At 46.5% G+C, this 22701-nt stretch overlaps 1 protein-coding gene across 10 annotated transcripts in view; it reads left to right on the top strand.

Annotated features, from left to right (window-relative positions):
- Positions 1-22701, top strand: part of KTN1 (kinectin 1) — a 200980-nt gene that overhangs the window by 160189 nt on the left and 18090 nt on the right. For 6 of the 10 annotated variants that reach the window (XM_084835619.1, XM_084835628.1, XM_084835608.1 and 3 more), the window contains 12 exons: positions 682-772; positions 934-1002; positions 4495-4532; positions 5862-5952; positions 6864-6901; positions 8309-8399; positions 8483-8551; positions 10724-10761; positions 11957-12047; positions 14551-14637; positions 18538-18627; positions 20622-20702. In XM_084835619.1, coding sequence (XP_084691745.1) covers positions 682-772; positions 934-1002; positions 4495-4532; positions 5862-5952; positions 6864-6901; positions 8309-8399; positions 8483-8551; positions 10724-10761; positions 11957-12047; positions 14551-14637; positions 18538-18627; positions 20622-20702 — 874 coding nt within the window. Of the gene's footprint in view, positions 1-681; positions 773-933; positions 1003-4494; positions 4533-5861; positions 5953-6863; positions 6902-8308; positions 8400-8482; positions 8552-10723; positions 10762-11956; positions 12048-14550; positions 14638-18537; positions 18628-20621; positions 20703-22113; positions 22183-22701 lie in introns of all 10 variants that reach the window. The other 4 variants (XM_084835663.1, XM_084835671.1, XM_084835655.1 and 1 more) reach the window with 2 other exon arrangements.

Genomic DNA, 22701 nt, shown 5'->3' with positions numbered 1-22701 from the left:
GCCTGTTATCATAGTTCCACCCTAGAGTTTAGCATTGCAGCATCCCAACCAGCCAATTGTACGAGAGAGAGAAAGTGGAGATGCTGAAGAAAGGAACTGTTTTTAAACTGGAACGTGTATCCCTAAACAGTAGTAATACTATACCACAGCCTTCCTCAACCGGGTGCCCTCCAGATGGGTTGGACTGCAACTCCCATCATTCCCAGCCAACATGGCCATTGGGAATGTCTGGGAATGATGGGAGTTGTAGCCCAACACATCTGGAGGGCACCCGGTCGGGGAAGGCTTCCATACCATATGAAGAAAATTACTTGCAACAATGGCTTTTCTTTAAGCAGAAGCTTCTTTACCAGCAAAGCACCTTCAGATATTCCATGCCCAGGTGAATTTGTAGTTGCTACTTAACCTATCCTCTTGTGAATCGGCAGACTTCTTCTTCGGTAGAACAAGTCGATGGTGTAGGTGTGATGCTCTGTAAATTCCTTCAGATATTATTTATTGTTTCTTGCCTTTCTGAACCACTTCCCAGCTAAGCTCCAGAAATGGTTCCTTCCTTCCCACCCTATGCACCCCCCCCCCAAATCTGATGTCTGTGGTGCTAAAACATGATCTAAATGTGCACTAAAAAGCATGCCTGTACCAGCACCATCTTTTAATACCTGCTTTGTTGTTTCCCTAAAGAATTAGTGAAAAGGACGGGAAGATCAAGTCAGTGGAGGAACTGCTTCAGGCCGAAGTCCTTAAAGTTGCAACCAAGGAAAAAACTGTAATGGTAGGTGCCAGATCCGTTGTGCTCTGCCTTTCCTCTCTCTGTGGCATTAACTTGTGTCCCTCGCATCGCATTTTTAGTAGTAATCAAATTTTTTGTATCCACTCTTTCATTTTTTGTGCTGTCTCCATTGTCCAACCTTGTCTTGTTTTGTCATTGAAAAGGCTTTGACACAGGATATAGAGGCTCTGAAAGAAGACCTAGGAAAGGCCCACCTTGAGAAGGACACACAGGTAAAGTGGTATTGAGCTAGCAGCTGGAGGGAGTCTTGCAACGGTCTCTTGGCTTTGCAGCGTTCATCCCCAGCAGCCTGCTGCTCCTTTCCCATCTGACTGGGGGCTCTTGGCGGAAGAGGCTTGGTTTCCCCATGCATTATCGTTGAGCCAAGCACTATAAAAATAAAGAACTGTTTTAAGTCGACAAATCAGTTTGATCAATTGAAAGCATGTTGCTTGAGTAAAAAGGGGTGCCATCAACTAATGGATTAGCAGAGTTTTAAACTTCTTTAAATTGTTTAAAATTTAGAAGTACATATAAGAACTGCCAAGGGCAAGCTCTGTCTTTGAAGAGGCACGTCTTCCTGTGGGAGAGGGAATGCCTCTTCTAAGATGATGACTGCTGCAACAGACGTAAAAACAAAGGAGCTGTGCTTAACTGTTTTCCTCATATCTGCAAATTTAAATGATCAATTAAAGCTTGTAGGACTAACTGACTAACTTCTTTGTGTGTGACAGCCTAATTTTCCCCTGTCGTCATCATCTTCCACCAGTCATAGTAGTAGATCTTTAGTTCACATCCGACAAGAATTCCATAAGTAAAGATAGCAGCGACACAAATTCTGAGTTAGGAGGAAAAATCATTGCAACTTCAAAATGTTAATTATATTCAGTATATTTAGGGTACCTTTTAGGGCATAGTCCTCAGAAGACAGCATAAGAACATAAGAGCCATGGTGGATCCAACCAAAGGTCCATCTAGTCCAGCATTCTGTTCCCACAGTGGCCATCCACCTCCCTGTGGGAAGCCCACAAATAGGATACCAGTGCAAGAGCACCCTCCTTCTCATGTTCCCCAGGAACTGGTGTACATAAGCGTACTGGCTCTGATACTGGAGATTATATATAGCCATTGTGACTGGTAGACATTGACAGCCTTCTCCATGAATTTGTCCAATCCCCTTTTAAAGCATCCATGTTGGTGGCCATCACTATATCTTGTGGTAGTGAAGTCCATAATTTAACTATGCACTGTATAAAGTATGAGCTGTATAAATGCTGTACATATATAAACAACCGTAAAATATAAAATACATTACAATTATCCAAATAACTTTTTTAAATAGTTGTAAAACAGCTGCTTAAAAAGTAGTAGGCCAGAAACATTCCACAAAAATCAACTTAACACAATTTGAGATAGTTCAGCTATTTCAAATTGAGCAACGCTAAAAAAAACCTGAAAAGGCACACACACTAAGTCCCATTGAATTTAGTGGGAGTGACTTCTGCGTAAACCTGCATAAAATCAAGATAAAAAATCCCAACAATTTTTGAATTCAAGATAAAATAATTATCTGAATTCAGGCATGTACTTAAGTGCTGTAGAATTTTTTCATGTAACTGAATTTTGGAATACCTCATAGTTTGGGCCTGCTAGCTTAATCAAGAGGTGGTGACTGGGGTACCATTTTATCACCGGGTTCCTGGATCTTCCAGTGGTTTCTTATTAGTAATATGTCATGCATATGCCTGGCTCTCATTGTTGATCTTTGAATGCTTTTCCAGCTCAATAATAATCATCTGTGCCCAGCTTTCTCCTTCTCTGTGCTCTCAAGCCAGATAGCACAGAAGTACACCTGTGCAACTATCAAACACCCTTGCCTCCCCCGTTACATTTCTTAGGGTTGCCTCCAGAACTGTTATTTCTTCACTGTGTTTTAGGAGACATTCTGTTCAAGTAAACCCATAGCTTCATCTGTTGAGAAGTAAAAAAATAGCTGCAGAATAATCCAGTTGGATTTGCTGAATAATAAATATTACTGGGCAGCCTTCTCCAGCTTGGTGTCTTCCAGATAAGTTGGACTACAACTCCCAGCATGCCCCAGGTAGCCATGTTGGCTGGAGCATGCTGGGAGCTGTACTCCAACACATCTGGTGAGCACCAGGTTGGAGAAGGCTGCTACTGGCCATCTTTAGAGAGTGTTCTCTAAATACTTGGCATATATCAGGGGTAGGCAGCAGGGTTCCCTCCATAGGTTTTGGACTTCAGCTCCCGTAGTCTCTGACCCTTGACCACATTGGCTGAGGTTTAAGGGATTTATCATCCAAACCATCTGGGGGGCATCGGGTTGCCTACACCGGCACACCATATATACATCGGTAATCCTTGCACCAACCCTGTAAGTAGAGGCAGTAGTGTTATCCCTGTGTTGCAGATGGGGCAATCAGGGCTGAGCGGATAGCAGCTTGTTGAAGGCCAGCTGGTGAGCAGGGATCAGGGATAATTCCATTCAGTTCACATTTTCATGAGAACTTTCCAAATTCAAACTTCCCAAATTAATATGTAAACCGGAGTGCAGTTATCCTTCAGTATTGGCACTTCTCAGAATTTTGCAGTGCAGTTCTCTGAACAAGAGAAGCATACAAAATGCATGTAGTATTGTACCTGCATACAAAAATGCATATATTCATGAAAAAGGTACCAAAAAAGCATTTTATACGGGAAAGCTGGTTTGCAAAAAATGCATAAGGCAAAATTGCATAGAAAATGTGTATATTAGCTGTCTTTCACCTGCAGGCGCTCTGATGGAAAGAACAACAGCCAATCTCATGGAATTTGGGGGAGGAGGTAATGGGAGAAGGATTTATTGACTTAGGGTGCAGTCCTATGGGATATGCTCCTGATAGAGAGAGGGCTCTGAAATCAGTGCCCTCCGCCTATCTTATCTCCTGCTGGCAAGAGCCAGGCAGGGCAAGAGGGCGACGGAGGCAATTTCTTCCCTGTTCCTCTAGTTAGAAAAAACAGCTAGATAGGCCTCTGTGCCCATCTAGCTGACTTACCTTTCGGCACGCCCCCTTTTCTCCCTCTCTGAATCCTTGTACAGGGTTGTGACTGTGACCTCGTAAGAGAAGATTTCTGTGGCATCTGGGAGCGGGGAAGGAGGTGTGGGAGGGAAGATCCACGGCCAGATCTCCTCCTCTGTGCTCATGGCTCTGTCTACGGGTTTGGAGGCAGAGGTCTGCAGCATCTTGTGGCGCCCCAGATGCTGTCTAGGGGCCATAGGATTGTTCTCTCTGTGGATTTAAGATATTTGTGCTCATTTCTTCATTCAAAGCCACTTAGAACAAAAATAAGAGCTTTAAAAGCAGTAATTTTGTGAAATAAACAAATTCTTGAGCAAAGAATAAATGGAATGATGTTTTGACCGTAGACCTCAACTCCCTTCAACTACTATATTTTAGTTCTGGGGCTATTCTTTTTTGCTTTATACTGGAGGTGACGGACTCGACCTTGGGGGAGCTGGGGGTGGCGACGGCCAACAGGAAGCTCCGGCGTGGGCTGGTCCATGAAGTCACGAAGAGTCGGAAGCGACTGACCGAATAAACAGCAACAACATGGTTCACTGGCTTGCTATCTTGAAATCTGATTTTCTCTTGGTGTTGCTGTTTATAATTACCTTGTGCTTCATTTCAGAGTAACTAGATACCTATTGTATGTTCTTTCTGTAGATATCAGTTGCCCAGGAAGTCAGAGATCTTCAGAATCTGTAAGTATTGCTGCCAACTGAAATTGTAGGTGTATGTATCCAGCCATTCTGGTTGAAAGGATCAAGTTTTTGTTAATGAGAAGGGTCAGCCTCTTTATATATTCTAAATGGTAATTTTCTACAGGTGGCCTTTTGGGGACTATTCTATGATCAGAGAACTCTTTAGCTGAACTGAAGTCTCTGATTTGAATTAGGTAGTTGGAGTTAATCCAAGACTGATATGATTTTAAAAGCAAGGGGAAAGCCTTTCAATAATTTGGGGCTCTTAGCTGTAATGCTGATTAAATTACCATTTTGCTATAATAAATAACGCCAGCACATGGGTATGAAAGGATTGGGATATTCCATCCAAATTAGGGAGAGGAACGTAGAGCAGTAGCTCTTTGACACCTTCTAGTTAAAACAAAACACCACACTGGTTTCAGAATACACTTAGAGCTCTTTCAGTTGGCCGCTGATAACATGACTGGAAGTCAGTGTGTTGTTTGTTTGTTCCATTTACATCCCACCTTTCCTCCTTTGAGCCCAAGGCAGCATACATGATCCTGATCCTCCACCTCCTCTCCATTTTATCCTCACAACAGCCCTGTGAGGTAGGTTAGACTGAGCGTCAGCGACTGGCGCAAAGTCATCTAGTGAGCTTCATGGCTGAGTGGGGACTAGAACCTGGGTCTCCCGAGTCTGTATATGGCTTCATGTGAGCTGCAAGGGGCTGGGTTTTTATTATTTATTTTTTAACACTTCTGCCCTGTCCTTCTGCCTTTTTATACTAAAGTAGCTAACAATCCCTGGGATCATAAAAATACCAAACCATTATCAGCAGAATCCAATTCAGTATATAACACCAAGAAAATCAAAATACACAATAGCAAAATAAAGAAGCTTAAACCACATTCATGTGAAATGCTCAACCTGTATCCCTCTCAAAATGCTCTCCAGAAAGAGAATGATTAGCATGTTTCTGAGGGAGAGAAGGAAGGGTGTCAGATGGGCAACAAAGGTTTTGTTGCAAGAGTTTTGTTCTGTTCCATAATAAAACAGATTTGAAGATACCTGATGTTGTTGTTTTGTGCACCGTTAGCCTTTCTCTTGTTTGTGCCACTGCTGCTGCCCTTTGAACTCTTGCACGCTATGGGTAACCTGTCAAGAGCTAGAGCAAAGAAGTCGACCCATTTTGTGAATGCGGAGCAGACTCGGACCAACAGTGCAGTAACGCAGCACATCAGGATTTTTTAATCATGTCTTTGGCTTCACTTGTGAACAGGTTAGGCTTTTTCTTTAATTTTTGTTTAGACTGAACCTTTTCTTCTCTTGTGCTTCTTCTGGCAGTTTGAAGGGGAAAGAAGAACAAGTGAGAAGTTTGGAGATGTCATTGAAAGAAAAGGAGAGCGAGATTGCAAAGAAAGGAGAGTGGCTTCAGGTAGAGTCTAGCGAAACTCTGAAAGCTCTTCTAGAGCCCTATACGAGTGCAGAACTTGTGCGTTTGATCTGATGCCTTTTTTTAATTGCCCAAACGGTCAAAAGGATACACTGCAGCACTTGAATGACAAAGTAAAGGAGCTTGAGCAGCTGAATTCTCACCAGGTGGGGTAACCTTTACCTTGCATCCTGTCTGTTGTGTAACTTCCAAACGTTGTTTAATGCAGCCTGAAGCTTTTCATCGCGCTATCTAAGCCAGCCTTCCCCAGCCATATGTGCTGGACTACAACTCCCATCAGCACCAGCCAGCATGGTCAATGGCCATGCTAGCTGGGGACGATGGGAGCTGTAGTCCAACACATCTGGAGGGTGACAGGTTGGCTGAAGGCTGGTCTAAGCAATCATTCCCAGGCAGGGCTTATACTATGGATGGCAAATTGTCACAGGGAGGAAGGCCAGGATCTCTTCTCGGTCATCCCAGAGTGCAGGACACCGAATCATGGGCTCAAGTTACAGGAAGCCAGATTCCAGATGAACATCAGGAAAAAGTTCCTGAGCGTTAGAGCAATACAACAATGGAACCGATTACCTAGGGAGGTGGTGGGCTCTCCCACACTGGAGGCATTCAAGACGAGGCTGGACAGCCACCTGTCAGGGATGCTCTGACTTGAATTCCTGCATTGAGCAGGGGGTTGGACTCCATGGTCCTATAGGCCTCTTCCAACCCTACTGTTCTATGATTTTATGATTCTGTGAAATGCCCATATGGCCTTAAGGGGCACAAACTAAGATGGAGCTATTTTTGAGGTGTTCCAGGGAAGTCTCCAATTCAGTCTAAACTCGGCCGTAAAGTCACTAGGTGATCTTATGTATTTGTTCACATTCATATCCCACCAATCTCTTTCCTGTTAGGTTTCTGTTGCTTCATCAGTCAAGGACCTTGAGGCTCTGTAAGTAAGCCAGGTGTTGTTTCCTCCAACATTCTTTGCTCTCTTTCCCACCTTTTAGTCCTTCAGCTTTGTTTTTAAATGTCTTACTATGTTTTTAGATCTTTACACTGCTGCTGGCTTTTACTCTGGTTTTATGCTTTTAAAAACTGTTTTAGGTTTTATATTTTATCATGTTGTATTTTTGGGTTTTAACTTTTGTGAACCACCCAGACAGCTTTGGGTATTGGAAGTACAGAAATGTAGTAAATAAAATGAATAATAACTTAATGCTAGACTGCTGATACAGCTGGGGGTGAGTGAGAGAGACCACATTTCATGAATACCTAAAACGCTTTTCTACACCAGCTGAAGGCACTTCCCCAAAGAGTTGCTCCTGCTGAAAATAGTAAACTGCTGCCTGCTCTTCTTCAAATTCACCATGAGAGCTTGGCACACAGCTTGTTGCCAGGGCAAGCAAGCAAGTCCAGGACTGGGGAACTTGGAAAAAATCTTGTCATGTCAACCATTTCCATACAATTCAGCCCTAACATCGCTTGCTAGCCATACTGAGTGAGAGTATTCTGTCTTAGGCGACATGTTAAATAACGTAAGCTTCTTCATGTCAGTACACGTCACCCCTAATACACACCAGCAGGATTTGTCATTTCACATTGCTGGAGAGAGGTTCTGCAGGTCTGTAAGTGAGCGGTGGGGAACCTCTTTTAGCCTGAGGGCCAAATTCAATTTCAGAGAAGCTCTTGGGGGCTGCATTCTAGGGGAGGGCAGGACCAAAGGCAAAAGGGGAAGGGCCAAAAACACCAACATACTTTGGCTTAAAGCTCTTCTGCCATTAACTAAGCCTTAGGAGAGGCATTTATACGCAAAAGCTAGGAAACTATCAAACGATTGGGGGAAGGGGGTGGCACAAGAGGAAGGGAACATGACCATCTGGGGAAACCCATGAGGGCTGGATTGGAATGCCAGGTTTGGCCCAGGTTTGGCCCATGGGCCTGAGGTTCAACACCCCTGCTGTGAGTAAGGTGTGGAGATCACACTTCATTTGTTCCTTCCTTTTCCTTCCTTCAGAGTTGTAACTTTCCCTCTTCCATAGGTTCAGGGCAGGTTATAATGTTAACACTTTCTCCTCCAAGGTGTGTCCATCTCTCTCTCTCTCTCTCTCTCTCTCTCTCTCTCTCTCTCTCTGTCAGCTGCTCATAGACCTTTTGTAATCTGTGGTATTTCCCAAATCGTGTACACAGTAAAACCAGCATAGTATCTTCTCTGTGGGCCGCTTTGGGTTTATTTAGATAAAGAACATCAAGATACAAATGTTAAAAATAAATAAATAAATAAATAAATTGAGTAAACTGTGGATCTGGCTTGCTTTCAAGAAATAAACGCAAATAACTTTTGAAACTGTGTTCACAGATTGAAGGGGAAGCAAGAAGAAGTGCAAAAGATGGAGACCTTATTAGATGAGAGGGGGAAAGAAATCACTCACCAAAGAAAAGAATTGCAGGTGATAGCATGACAGCCTTAGGAGGAGTAGGCCAAGTGCTGTGAACTGGGCAGTTGTGTTTAATGCATCTCCCTCTCTTACAGGCTGTACAGGAGGAGAATCGGTTATTGAGAGCACAGATCCAGGAAATAAAGCAAGAAAATGATGAACAGGTATTTCTCCCGACTGCTGATTTTGGGAGGAGGGAGGAAAAGGGGGGACAAAAATATGGTATGTTGCCCGTGTTTGAAATAACTTTGATTGAAATGTCTGGTGACTAAAATCAGTAGACATTGGGGTGATCTGAATCACCCCACTGACTACTTCCCATGTTCTGTGACAGTTTCCTCTGTCCCATTTCTTGATAGGGTGCTTGCCGTCTTGTCTCTCGCTTCACTGTGCTCATGTGCTCATCCTGTTTTAGACACCCACCTGTGACCACTATGCATTTGAGGGGTGAGAAAGTGGCTGGCTGGGCAGCCTCTTCCCTAGAGGATCCGGACCTTCTTCATCCTCCCTTGCCTTAGCCAGTTCCAGTGCAGTGCCTTTGCACGAGAAATGCTTCCTGTAGATGTACATGGTGTGAATTGGCCAGTCAAATCAGTTTTGATCTTCTTGGGGGCACGCAAGATGTCAAAGTGTTTGAGTTCTTGATTTTTGTGAGCCCGTAGGGTGGTCCATGCTCCAGAGATTTGAACAGGGGCCTGTGAAAGAGTCAGGTGTATAATGGGAAAAGGCTTAATCTCTTCTTGCAGTCTGTACCCTGGCTGGCCCTTAAGGGGGGGGGGGGCATGGCATGCCCAGTGGGTGGGTCCCTTTCCTCCCTCCCCAGCCGAGTTGAAGAAGCAAATGTACTTCAGCCTCTGACTCCCAGGCTGGTCCCAGAGTCTGCTGTTTGGAGGAAGGAACACCCTTCCTTTGGGTTTTGGAGGAGTCATAGGGCCATCGGAAGCTGCCTTATACAGAGTCGACCCTGGGTTCATCTAGTCCAGTATTGTTGACACTGACTGGCAGCCATGGCTCTCCGGGGTATCAGGATGGATTCTTTCTTAGCCTACCTGGAGAAGCCGGGGATCGAACCTGAGACCTTCTGCATGCAAAGCAGGGGCTCTGCTATTGACCTACAGTCAGAGAGAAAGAGAAAGTCCAGAGACTCAGAACAGCTAAACTGAGGCATGTATGTTGCACAGAAATAAAGTGCTATACTAAATGATCGACAACCTACAATAATAATAATCTGTCACGTATTGCATTGCTTTGGTTTGCCACATAACAGCCTTGTAAGGTAGAACATCTAAAGCCACGCTAAAAGTCTAAAGCCACGCTGTAAGTTTAGGACTGAACCAGAGATTTGATCCAGTGATTTTGAGAGCATGAATCAGGTTATCAGCTGCTGGACAAGACATAAAGGGACAAGCCACTTTTGGCCCAAAGCAGCATAGTCGACATTTCTGGGGTCTTCAACGTGGTGCCCCTGGGTGCCCATGGACACCTCTCTTGGTGCCCACCAGGTGCTCCCTGCTCCTCCTGGTTTTTATTTCATCTCTTAGGGCACAATCCTGTTTATGCCCTGGGTATTCGTAAGCCTCCAAACTCAGTGTCCAGTGCAGAGTGGGAGGCACATTGTGTCCCCCGCCCTGCATTTTAGCTAGATGGGCATTCTCGCCCATCTAGCGTAGGTGCCGGCGGGGGGGAGGAGGCTGGGGATGGCTGGGGATAGCCCATGCCCCACTTCCCCTCCCCTCCCTGCCCACCGGCACGCCCCCTTCCCCACCTCTCCGAGCTCGCGTTTGAAAGCTTGTAGAGGCAGCTGGTTCAGCTCTCTAAGCTCCAGGGGCGAGGTGGACGGGGGAGCTTAGACTCCTGGGCCTGAGGTCAGAGTGTTGTCTCCGGCCTCGGATTCAGGAATCTGAAAAATCGTGTGGCTCTACAGACACTGTCTAGGGGCCATAGCATTGCTGTCTTAAGATTTTTTTTTAATTAAAACATGTTTTTGAAATGGGGAGGCTGGCAAAGTGAGGTGTTGGCCTCCAGCTCCATCTTTATTTTGGTTCAAAAGAGTACCTTTGGGTTTTGGATCTCTGACCCCACCTCTGTCTTGTACGGAGGTTCTTGGGCAAGTTACTTTGGTCTCATCAGTTTGGCTTCTGGGAAATTAGTGTTCTGTGACCAGCTACGCCCACCATGGCAGCCATTTTATGAGAGTGCCCATGACACTCTGTCTCAAAATTCAACGTGTGCCCTCAGACCCAGAACAGTTGAGGATCCCTGGCTTGTTTTGTAGTGATTTAGCCAAGAAGGCTGCTGCCCACTTTTGTTAAGTGACGCACGCTACTCTCTTTCAGGAATCTCTGGCCATCAGGAACGAACAACTTCTACAGCTGTAAGTTATTAGAAGCCCAACTAAACTGTGATGTGTCCTTTGCATGGGTGAAAAGGAAGGTATTTGTCATGATGGGCTGTACGCTGTTCCATTCCTACTTCCCATCACTAGCTACTCTTGCCTCAGCAGTACAGCTGCATCCGGGGTCTATATCCCAGAATGCATTGGCATATCTGATGCAGTTTGAAGGGTCTTGTGGAATTTTGCAGGAAGGTGTGCAAGACAGACATTGGGGATAGCTGCCCTGAGCACCATTTGGTGGAAAGGCAGGATAGAATCTCAGTAAATAAGTACAGATAAATGTAACTGATGACAACTGTGCTTGTGTTCCTACAATTGTGATCTGTTGCAGTGAAAACATCTCCCAAGTACTTGTGCTCTAAAAAAAAAAAAGAATATATCACCCCAGTTTTCGGCTGTTGAGAGACATTACATGACATCAGGGTGCTGAGCCTCTTTCAGCCCGAGGGCCAGTTCCAATTTCGGAGGCGCTCTCAGGGGCCACACGCCACTGGTGGGCAGGTCAAAGACGAAGGGGTGGGGACAAAATGCAAAACATACTAGCATATTTTAGATTAAAGCAGTTGGGGAAAGGGTGGGGCCAGGGGAAGGAGGCACGGTCATCTGGGGTGGTCCAGATTAGGACCCCAGGCAGGCCACATCTGGCCCGTGGGCCCGCAGTTCTGCACCTCTTCTAAATAAGCTGTTGGCTGCCACTACAATTCAGTGTAATGCAAGGGTGCAGAACCCCCAGCCCATCGGCCTGATCCAGCCTGCAGAACCCCTGAAGGAATCCCCCCCCAGGGAATCCCTCACTGTTATCTCCTGTCTGAGACTGGAAATAGCAGCGAGGGATTCCCCTGTGCCCCACTCTTCCTCCCGCTGATCAGTGTGCAGGGCATCCAGGGACTGGAGCTAACTGTGGGCGGTGGGGGAGTCAGCAGCGTCACTACGCTATAATATGTACTTAATTTGGTCCTAGTTTCTTGCTTTTAAAAGGGCAGGTTTTCTAGCCCTCAGGATCTGAGGGTGAATCTCAAATATGTGCAGGCATATTTGTGTGTTTTCCATGAACAAACAAGCGGCGAGTTGAACTTCCAGAGCCATGGAGATGACTCTTGGGAGGATGGGATTTTCGGGGCATAATGCACTGCAGCCTTGGGACTCTTTTCTCCCTCTTTTGTACTTAATTCAGCATTTCTGGGAAAGAGCAAGAGATCGCCAGCCTCCAAAAGGAGCTGGGCTCCTTGGAACATGCGGTGGAGCAGCAGAGGCAAAAGAACAATGTAAGTAACTGCTTCCAAAATACGTTTGGGGGATGTGCATGAGGGACTTCTACGTATGATGCTTTTTGCCAGTCCTTTGGCAAAGAATCTCTGGCTCAGCCTCCACTTGATGCTGAACAGGCAGAACTAGTCCACCTTTCCCCAACCTGGTGCCCTCTAGATGTGCCAGATTACAACTCCCATCACCCCCAGGCTGATGGGAGTTGTGGTCCAACTTGAGGAAGGCTGGGTTATTGAATGTGTGCAAGAGAAAGGGCTTCTGGGAGGCAATCCAAGAATGGCTAGGCCAGGCTGTAGAAGGTTGGGAGGTACTTGCTCCATCTGAGGAAGCAAGCTTTTGTCACCCCGGGCGTGACTGGCGCGTCTTCAACCTCCCTGCTCCAGAGATCCTTCGGCTTGGCTTGCCTCACCTGGAATCGTTGTGCTGCCGCTTCACACATGCTGAAACCTTCACGGCAGTCCCATCTATTTTCCTGCAAGGGGCTGCATGTGGTGCTCTCGGGTCAGCTGGCTTTCTTTTTGGAACTTTCCAGAGCCCGGCTTGTCCCTAAAATGTACTGCATCACCTTCCACCAGGGCGCCCTAAGAGAAGAGTGCTATGGTTGTGCCTTTACTGTCCCCAGCCGTGTGGGTGGGGACAGAGTGGATGTGCATGATCAGATGGGCAGTCCCCACCAAGTTCTCAGGGAACCATGTTACCCTTCCAAGCCTGAAGAGCTGATACAAAAACAAAGTCCCCCCACAGTTCGGACTTGACAGTCCACAAGATGAGTGGCATAGCCGGGCTTTTCAGTGGCTGGAATTCGTTAGAATATTTTACAGCAGACGTGAACTTAGTTTTAAAAATGAGAAGCAGGACGCAGCCCTCCAACCAAACTGATGGGCATCTTCTGAATGACTAGGCCGCTTCTGACTGCAGTTCACAGCTGGCTTCTCTCTGGAGCGGTGCCGCGTACTCTGCATTTGCATCCAGAAGTCTGCTCCAGCTGCTGCAGGCTTCCCAGGCTGCAACAGGCTGGCTGGGAAGGCCTGGGCGTTGTAGTCCACCACATCTTGAGGGCCCCAGCCAGGTTGGGGAAGGCTGATCTATTGTTTTCCTCTATTAGCAGCATCTGAAAGCCAGGATAGGAACTGAAAATTGTGTTTGCAGATGGTGATCTGTGCCTTTCTGCTAATGAGCATGTTGTTAATTTTCTGTGTTGTTTCATATCAAGAAGACTGAGAGTTCCCATTAGGGCTGAGCTGTGAGCCTGGATGTCTCATGTTCAAATCTTGCTAGGAGGCCTTTGGCAAGACATTCTCTCTCTCCCAGTCCCCCCCCCCCCCCCGTATCTGCAACACAGGGATGGCAATATTGCCCTAATCTTACAGGTTGGTTGAGATAATGTGCGTGACGTGCTTTGAACTCATGACAGCACTGTACAAGTTACTGTTAGCTAGTGAGTTAGTCCAGCTGCCACCTTAAACACTCTTAAATGGAGCGGAAAGTGCAGGGAACAAATATTTTAACAAACAAAAAGTTAGTCCCTGGTCTGCCTCCAGGTCCAGCCAATGCAGCATCAATTGGAACTGCTTTGTTACCTCTCTTGACAACAGCCTGCAGCGTGGTAGGAAGGTGAACATATAAAGTTAGCTGGCACTGAGTCAGAGCGTTGGTTCACCTAGCCCAGCACCGTATACTGACTGCCCCCCCCCACCCCCGGAGGGGTGTCAAAGGTCCCTCTGTCTTGTGACTTCCAGGGTCAGGAACCTGTGGCACCGCGTCAGCCCCAGCCAACATGGCCCATGGTGAGGGGCATTTTTAGCCCAACACCATCCAGAAGGCCGCAGGTTCCTGGGTTACCTTTTCAGACCCTTTTGTAATGCGATACCAGGGACAGAACCAGGGACCTTCAGTGTAAGAAGCACCTGCTTTCTCACTGAGCTACGGACCCTCCCTGAGGCAGCGGCCCTAACTTTCAGGGCGGCCCTAACTTTCAGGGCGGCTGCTTCAGGTGGCCATCTGCCCGGATGCAAATGGCACTGAGGTGCCACCTGAAGGGTTGCCCCTGCCATTCTGTTTCAGTTGATTTCTGGGTTATTCAGCCAACTAAACTTGCCTGAAGCTTGGTTGTTTCCTGGTTTAGTGTGTGTGCCTGGGTTTGCGCGTGCGTATGTTGCTCACATTTGAATACTCCTCCTTTTTCTTCCTCACAAATGCAGTCAAAGTGTGGGATTGCTGACAGGATGCAATGGTAGCCCTCTAGAGCCAGGAATACATAGATTGCTGGGGGTGGGGGAAGAACGAGGCTTTTTTTTTTTTTTTGCTTTTGAAGTTTTCCCATGCCAGCTCTCTCTTTTTTAACATCACACTTGTCTTTGGCTAGTGTGCCTCATCTTAACTGAGCACCAAATCCATTTTGCAGTAACCTGCACTCAAATGCAAACGCTCGCTCTCTGAAGTGAAAGCAGAAACCGTTTGATTATTGGCTGAACTGAAACCGTTCTTTCTAAAAACGATTAGGACCTTCGGGAGAAAAACTGGAAAGCAATGGAAGCATTGGCCTCAACTGAAAAATTGCTGCAGGACAAAGTGAACAAGACTGCCAAGGTTGTAATAGTACTAACTGCTAGAAACAATGCATTAAGCTAGAAGTGATTCTGCAGCCGCCTCCTAGAATCAAATGGAAGCATTTAGCTTTTACTGCAATTTTAAATACACTCTGTTCTGAATGCTCTCTTTTTGTCTCATATATTGTACTTTTCACCTGTGCTTGTGCCTGTCATCTTAAACCTCCTCTTGATTTTTTTCTCTCTTTGATTTGTGAGCATGCTGATTTGCTTTCGTTTTGTTTGGAACAGTTGCTAGAGCTGTAGGGCTGTGTTTCTCTCTCTGCACAGTTGGAATCGTAGCTGCCAGGCTCTTGTCGACTACCCAGACTTTCCCTCGCTTTGTGCCCAGAGAAACTTATTTCTCATAGAAGGGCTACCCATAGGTTTTAAGAAAAAAGAGTATGGCTCCCCACTACCGCCATTAAAAAGATGTTTGAAATTAAACACACGGGCCATGATCCACTCATATTAAACACATTGGGTAGTATCCAATGTTAGTCATAGAGTAGACCTATTAAAATTAATGAGATTTCAGTTAGTTATGACTAACTGAAGCCTCATTTATTTCAGTGGGTCTACCCATTGAATACCTATTTATTTTGATGGAAGGGCTACATACACATGCATAGCACCCTCTCCATTAAATTGGTGGGTGCTATGCATGTGTACAGCACTTCTAAATCCCAAAATTGTATACTTGCTGCTACGGTGACTCCTACTCAAATCTCACTCGCCCACTGTAATGCATGCTAGATTTACAACGCTGCACCTAATTGTCACTACAGATAGAACTTCACACAGCCCAAACTGATTTTTTTAAAGACCTAAAATCTATCTTACTGTATCCAAGGGGCATATAATGATGGAGTAACGTAAAAATGTTAAAACAAAAATCAGATAATGATGGCTGTCCAGTCACCCCTACTTGGCTGCTCCTGCCAGCAAAAGCAGCTAAACTAACCAGAAACTAATGAGGAAGGTGAAAGCTTCCCATGACACCGAACCTGGACTGCTGGTGTGTTGCTCCCTCACAAGCCAGGAACGGGAAACCAGCGTCAAGCCCCAGCTTCAGCTGCTGGTTTGTTAGGGGAGCGACAAACCAGGAGTCCAGGTTCAGACATGACTGGGAGCTTTTGCTCCCTCTTTAGTTTCTGGTCAGTTTAGCCACCGGGGCATACAGGAGGAGCCAAGCGAGGGCAAAATTAGGGTGCTCGTGAATGCCAGGCCAGAATTCTCAGCAATTCCAGCCTATTATTGAACTCCAAAGATGGCCACCGCGAGTGGGCACACTTCTCCAAAGCGCTCGAAGTCCCTCCCTGGCTTGCCAAACGTTCTGCCTGCTCTTTGAGCCCCAGCAAAGTTTAGTATGAGACTTCACAAGATCGGCAGCACGGGACCAAGAAACGTGACTGTGCGGTGGCACATCCTTGCGCTTGTGACTGGGCACCCCACTATGCGTCTCAGCCAGGCAGGCAGCCAAGTGCCCTGGGGTGCGTCTGCAGTTGCCCCTCAGCCATGTGGATGTCTTGGGATTGGCTACAGGCCGTGGTGCAGTGGTGTAGTGGCCTGCAGGGACGCTGCGCCGGCACGTCTTTATTAGCGGGGACGCTGACATCATTGCTACCCCCCTCAGAATTCCTCGCTGTAATTCTCACAGTAGCTGGGGGGAAATGAATTTTCCCTGCAGCAATGAAGTGTTCCTACTGTAATGCACAGTATTTGGGGGTAGCTTGTTCTTGAATGGCCGATTAAGACCCATTCGCTTCACAAAAGACTTGCTGATGGTGGAGATGAAAACTACTAGAACTGGGTGTTGATATGGATCCACACAGCTGCCTACATTTTTGTTCTCTCCTTGGGGGCGTGAGAGGGGGAGTGTCACGATCAGTGCCTGCACTTCAAAATTTACCACTGCACCACTGGCTATAGGCATTAAGAGTCTCCTGGAAGAGACTTCAGAGAGAGAACAAATGGTGAGGGTTCTGTTGCTGAAATGCATCCTCCCCCAACCTGGCACCCTCCAGATGTGTTGGACTACAGCTCCCATAACTCCTATTTTATTTTGGTTTTATTCTACTGTTTTAAACTCTTAAAGCTTTAGATTATGTTTTATCGTGCTGTATTGTATGGTTTTAATTGTTGTGAAGCTTCGGCTATTGGGTGATATAGAAATGTAATGAATGAATGAATGAATGAAAGAAAGAAAGAAAGAACGAAATAATCAATCCCCCAGCCAGCTAGACTGGCTGGGGATTATGGGAGTTGTAGTCCAGTGCACCTGGAGGGCACAAGGTTGAGGAGGGCTGCAAAAAGGTATGCTTGAGCGAGTTAAGTACCTGTCCCAAAGCTCTAAATGTACACTTAGTACATTGTAGGCACTTGCATATAACATGTTCAGGTGCAGCAGAGTGGATTGGCTTCTTCGCATCCACACCCAGGACGCAGCTCAGACAAAGGGAATAATGGGCTGGTTCATACGTGCATTTTCATCGCCTGATGATAGCACTGCCAAGGGATGACTTGTGTGTGTGAAGGAGCCATGTCTGCATCTACCATCACAGAGCAGTCCTTTTTTTATTACTTACCCAGGGTTACTTCAAAGGTGGTACTTTTTTCGGTGGAGGCAATTCACATGTTCAGTTGAAAGCCAAGTGATGAGAAGTCAAGTGGTGTGCATGCACATATGAACCAGCCCTAACTCTGCCCAACTTCATAAGCAAATGAAGCTGAAACCCTCTTGTCACTTTTGAAAGAGATATTTGGGTGGTTTCTTGCCATGCAAGTTTTCCAGGTGGCAGTTGAAGTTCCTGTATAATATTGCATGGACTTTTCATCACCTAATGATAGAAGAGGGATAAAATTGGAGGGGAGGGGGAAATGAATCTCACTTTGATGCCAGCTTTCCCCAGTTTCAATAGCAAAATATGTTTTCTCGCAATGGCTTAATTGCCACATAAATAGGGTATTTTGAATCTTTGCATTTGGTTCCAGAATTCCTTGAATCTCAAAAACTGCAGACCCTATTGCTTTCTTGGCCAAATCCAAACCTGCATAAGTACCAAATCCAGGATCTTGGGCTATATTGCTTTTGGGGCTATATACTCACTGGGGAAAAATCTAGATGCATTTAAAAGACAAGAGCAAAAAAAAAGAAAGCAGCACCAAAAATACCAAAAAGAGGAGGTGACCTACAAAAGGTGCCAAAAAAAAAAAAACTGTTTTGGAAGCACTTTTTGCCACAGGAGAACTTTAACAGTCATCAGGCTATCAATGACTACTAGTCACGATGGCTGTATGTGGCCTCCAGTATCAGAGGTTGTGTGCCTGTGTACACCAGAAGGAGGGTGCTGTTGCGCTTGTGGGCTTCCCATTGGGGCATCTGGTTGGCCACTGTGTGGACCGAATGCTGGACTAGATGGACCCTTGGTCTGATCCAGCAGGGCTGTCCTTGTGTTCACTCCCAGTGAAGGTTTTATTGAAAGATGTTGGGCAATGACCAAAATGTCTTCCTGGCACCTGTTTGGGAGTCACCCCCTATCTTCCTCTTTAAAAGTCAAGAGCAACAGTATGTAATTTGGGTGCCCATTAAACGTTACCATTGTGGAAGGTTTCCACGTGCCCTTATCCCCGCTGTGCACATACTATGCCGTCCTACAAGTGAGTGAAGGCAAGAAAAGAACAAACTCAAAGGATGCTTCTCTTGAAAACTCCTTAAAAGCATAGCATGACACGCTTTGAAGCAGCTCCGTGTTACAAATGCAAGGACAACGGCTGAAACCATTTTTGTCCCTCCAAACAAACATTGTTAAACTAGGGAGTTTTTAGGCCAAGTTTGATCTGGCCTTATTTTGTCACTTTCATTCAGTTGTCCTTGTTCCCTTTCCCTTTGTCAATCTAGGAGAGGCAGCAGTCAGTGGAGGTTGCTGAAGCGGAGATGAGAGGAGTACTGCAGAAGCTGTTCCCCGCCGTGTCCCTTCCTTCCACCTTGGTAAGATGTGCCATAGGGCTGCGTTGATCTGGCTGCCAGCTGGCTATGTTTCTAAGCCAGGCTGTCTGCTTTGCAGGCGCTGCTGAAGAGTGAAACGGTTGGGCCTTGCTGGCTCGGAGCTGCTGGCGTGAACCTCCAGGGGCCCCTGTTTACTGATCTGCTTTGCACTGATCACTTTTATGACCTAGCAATATTGAGTGCTCAAAGAGGGATGGTTTCGTTCTAAGTGGCTGTTCTGCACATAAACCTCAAGGTGTCTTTCCTTGCCTCCTCCTAACAAGCATAAGAGCTGTCTTCTTCTGGATCAGACAGTACTCCCGGCCTAGTGCCGTCCATGTTGGTTGTGGCTTTCCAAGTGGAGGTGCCCAACTTTGAACCTGAGACCATCTGCATTCTTGCCGCAAACCTTTGAGATGGCAGGTCACCGCTGTTCCCATTTTACAGGTGATTAGAGAACCGAGCTGGGAAGCTAGTGACTCACTCAGGTTCACCTGTTCTGTCCCTGGAGGAGCAGGGCTTTCCAGCTCCAGTTCCCAACACGCTTGGCCATTCTGGTTTCCTTTAGGAAACCCTGACTTGGTGCCTTAAATGTCTTACTTAATTGGCTCTGGTCCTCCTAAGCAGTGCTGGAGCATCCTTGCGTCCAGGGAAACAGGCATAAAACTATGGCTTATTTTAAAAAATGTGAATCCCTCCTCTGCCAGTCACACATGGCGATGTAAAATGAAAATGTAGGAGGAAAAATCCCCACCGGTGCTTCTTGCTCTGAGCCAGTCTTTTTGCCTTCTGCTCTTTGCTTCTGACAGCTAATGGGAACAGTCTGCTGATGGCGGGGGGGAGCGCCTTCCTTCCTTGCCTGCTGGACTAGTGTTACCCATGAGGTAACTTCTGTGTCTCCACCCCACCACTTGACCTTTTGAGCTGATAACAACACATGCCATAATCCAGCCGCCCCCCTCCCCATCTCCCAGTGCTGCTATCCAACAGTCAGACTGTTTGAGCTGCAACCCTTTGCATACGCTTTCCCACTTCCTCTGTGCTGGCAGAGAACTCTGCACTTGGCTGACCTCTGCCAAGCGCAGATCATGACTGTGCCATAACAGGAAATATCCCAGAGCCCCTAATTTTCAAAGGATGCTTTCCCTTGCTTTGGCGTCAGACCTAAGCCCTTAGTATACACTTCTTATTTTGTTTGCAATATTATTACATTACCATACTGCCCAATAGCCAAAGCTCTCTGGGTAGTTCAAAACAATTTAAACCCTAAAATGCAACATGATGAAACGTAATATAAAACTTTTTAAACTTGTAAAATATATAAAATAAGTATAAAATACACATTAATGTGGTATAGAACAATAATTCAAGATTGCATCAAAGCAACAGTGAACACCTCAAGCTAATTCCCAAATGCCCGGTGGAACCAAAAAAAAATCTCCTTTCACTTGCCTCCAGAAGTTACTGGGAAAGAGAACATAGAGACCTGGTTTGCATATAACGTTCACCCATGGCTTATTTAACTTGTAGTTTGTTGTTTGTTGCCCTACTCAGGGTTTGTCTGGCAAACAATTGAACAAACGGTAGTTTCTTTTCTCAATCCCTGGGTTAAGGAGTATATTCTGCAGTTCTGGGGCCACCACATGAAACGCCCTGTTCCTGGTAAATAACTCTCTTCTCCCCCCAGAGGACAGAACCTGTAGCAGATCTTAGCAGTGTGTGCTACAACCCATGCAAATGAACTAGGGGGCTATTCCAGGATAATCCCTACCATAAACAATCTCTGTCTCTGAAGTTGAGTTAAGCACCAGCCTTGGCAAACGGGTTCTCTCCCTTCATTTTATGACTTAGTGGATAGACTGGCAATTCAAGTGGTCCAGGAACTCCTGTTACACGGCACTTTCTGGCTAATTGTTTTGTCATCTATAGCTAGCTATACTTTTTGTTTTTCTAAGCTTAGCAAAGCCTCTTTGGTTTAATGCCTTTTTCTTGCACAGAACCACAGTGAGTGGATGCATGGTTTCGAAAAGGCAGTAAGAGAACGTACAAAAGAGACCTCTCAACCGGAAGAAGTTAAGGTTTGTACAAACTGTATATGCAGTACGTTTTTAAAATGCCAACATTCCTTTGTTCCTCTTGGCAGGGAGAAAACATCTCTCCTGTGCATGGGAATTGCCTCACAACACCTGAGATGCAGATGCTTACATTTGACTTCTAATGGGGAATTCCAAGACTGGTTTAACAGTAGCTTTAGTTCTGACAGCTTCAGGAATTGTTGGACAAGCACATTTGCCAAAGCAGCCATTTGCTGTGGATAAAGAAACTGGATCCCGCTGTCAAGGGCTCCTTGGAGGCCTCTCTCAGTCTAATCCAGTAGCCAAGTCCAGACACAGACAAAGGGATTCCTTTCCAAGCTTTATTCTTCTTTTACAACTTAACAACTCTACAGGTAGCAACTAGATCTGAGCAGCAGAGTACCCATGCCCTAAGTTGAAACAGTTGGTCCCCATTTGAAAGGGAATTACTGGCAGACCCCTGAACTTAAGGACTAGGGAGAGTCCCTCCCCTTTTCCCTTGGATCCTCTGGGCGCAGCTGTTGTTTGCGCGCCAACCGGGCACTACGCCTCCTTTCTGCACCCTCCATTTGGCGCTGCTCTCTGCATCGGCGTCGTGCGTCCACCAAGTCTGTTATCCGCGCTCTGTCACTCCCTGGACTGCTATCTAAGCTAGGAATGCTGGTGGGAGGAATCTCGGTCAGCTGTTGGCCCTGGGAAAGAGGAGCGCGCTCCTTTCCCAGGAGCGACTGCTCTTCCTCAGAATCAGAACTACTCTGGGATTCTATGGGCTCAGTGTCCACCCTGACACCCTCCTAAATGGTTCACCAAAAGTAAAACGGCACTGTAACTTTATTATTATTATCGTGTGGGATGACTGCTATTTTAGAATGTTCCATATAAGGAAGGGGTGGGCAACATGCGGCCCATGCTATCCCCCCAACTGTAAAACAAAAAAGGGCATCCAGCGTGGCTGTTTTGACCCCTTTTGCACCTTTTTATGCCAAGTAGCTACTACAGAGGACAAAAAGGGTCAAAATTAGCTTGAAAACAAGCTGATTTTGACCCTTTCGGTGCACCGCAGCTACTCCGGACGCCATTTCTATTTTATTTTACTTGTTGGCCTGGCGGGGAGGGGGAGGTGCAGCCAGCAGGGGGCGAAAACAGGCCCCAGGCCTCCCAGAGTTGCCCACCCCTGGTGTGAGGGTTCCTCACAGCCACAAGGTTCAGAATGTGGTGGCATCTTCAGAATCTCCGTTTTTCACTCTTGGTTGTAGGCTGGATGGGACCTTTAGAAGCAGCAGGGCCCCCTCCCATGTAGCAGCAATGGGGCTGAAATGAGACTGAAGCTTTCGCCAAGATAATTTTTCTCTGAACGTTTGTCCCTGTGATTGGAAAATGAAACCCTCTAATACAACTTGATTTACTTAAATAGGAATCGGATCAGCAGCAGCGCTGTCTCCATAGGGTTTGTTTGACATGGGAAGGCACACCTTGAATTCAGGTTACTAGTATAATTTGTATGTGAAGTGTGGATTATTATGGGTACAACCCAGCCAAAGCCAAGCAGTTTTAAGTGGGGATAAAAATCTTTTCAGGTTTGGCTGGATTGTGGCCTGCGTGTGTATTTTACCATATTTACGAAGCTAGGGGGGTTAACTTCTCTCAGCTCTGCCCTCCAGGGTTCTCTGTTCAGCAGCAGGCAAGACCTGGGGGGCGGGGAGGTGGAGTGGCAGTGGTCTATCGTGATTCGAGCCCCCTTACCAGGTGCCCTATCCCGCAGTCTGCTGGGTTCGAGTGTGTGTATTTGAAGGTGGGTGCCCGGGACAGAATCAGGATTCTGTTGGTGTACTGTCCATCCCGCTGCTCAACAGTCTCCCTTTCTGAGCTAGCCGGGGTAGTCTGGGGGTTGGTGTTGGAGACCCCTCGGCTTGTTGTGCTGGGGGATTTCAGCATCCATGCTGAGGCTGCCCTGTCGGGAGCGGCTCAGGACTTCATGTCCGCCATGACAACCATGGGTCTG

Source organism: Heloderma suspectum, chromosome 1 (assembly GCF_057233095.1).
Source record: "Heloderma suspectum isolate Gila_16-S chromosome 1, 16-S_ref, whole genome shotgun sequence".
NCBI lineage: Eukaryota > Metazoa > Chordata > Lepidosauria > Squamata > Helodermatidae > Heloderma > Heloderma suspectum.
Note: the sequence above shows the minus strand (reverse complement) of the source record. Positions and strands in the feature narration are given on the sequence as shown.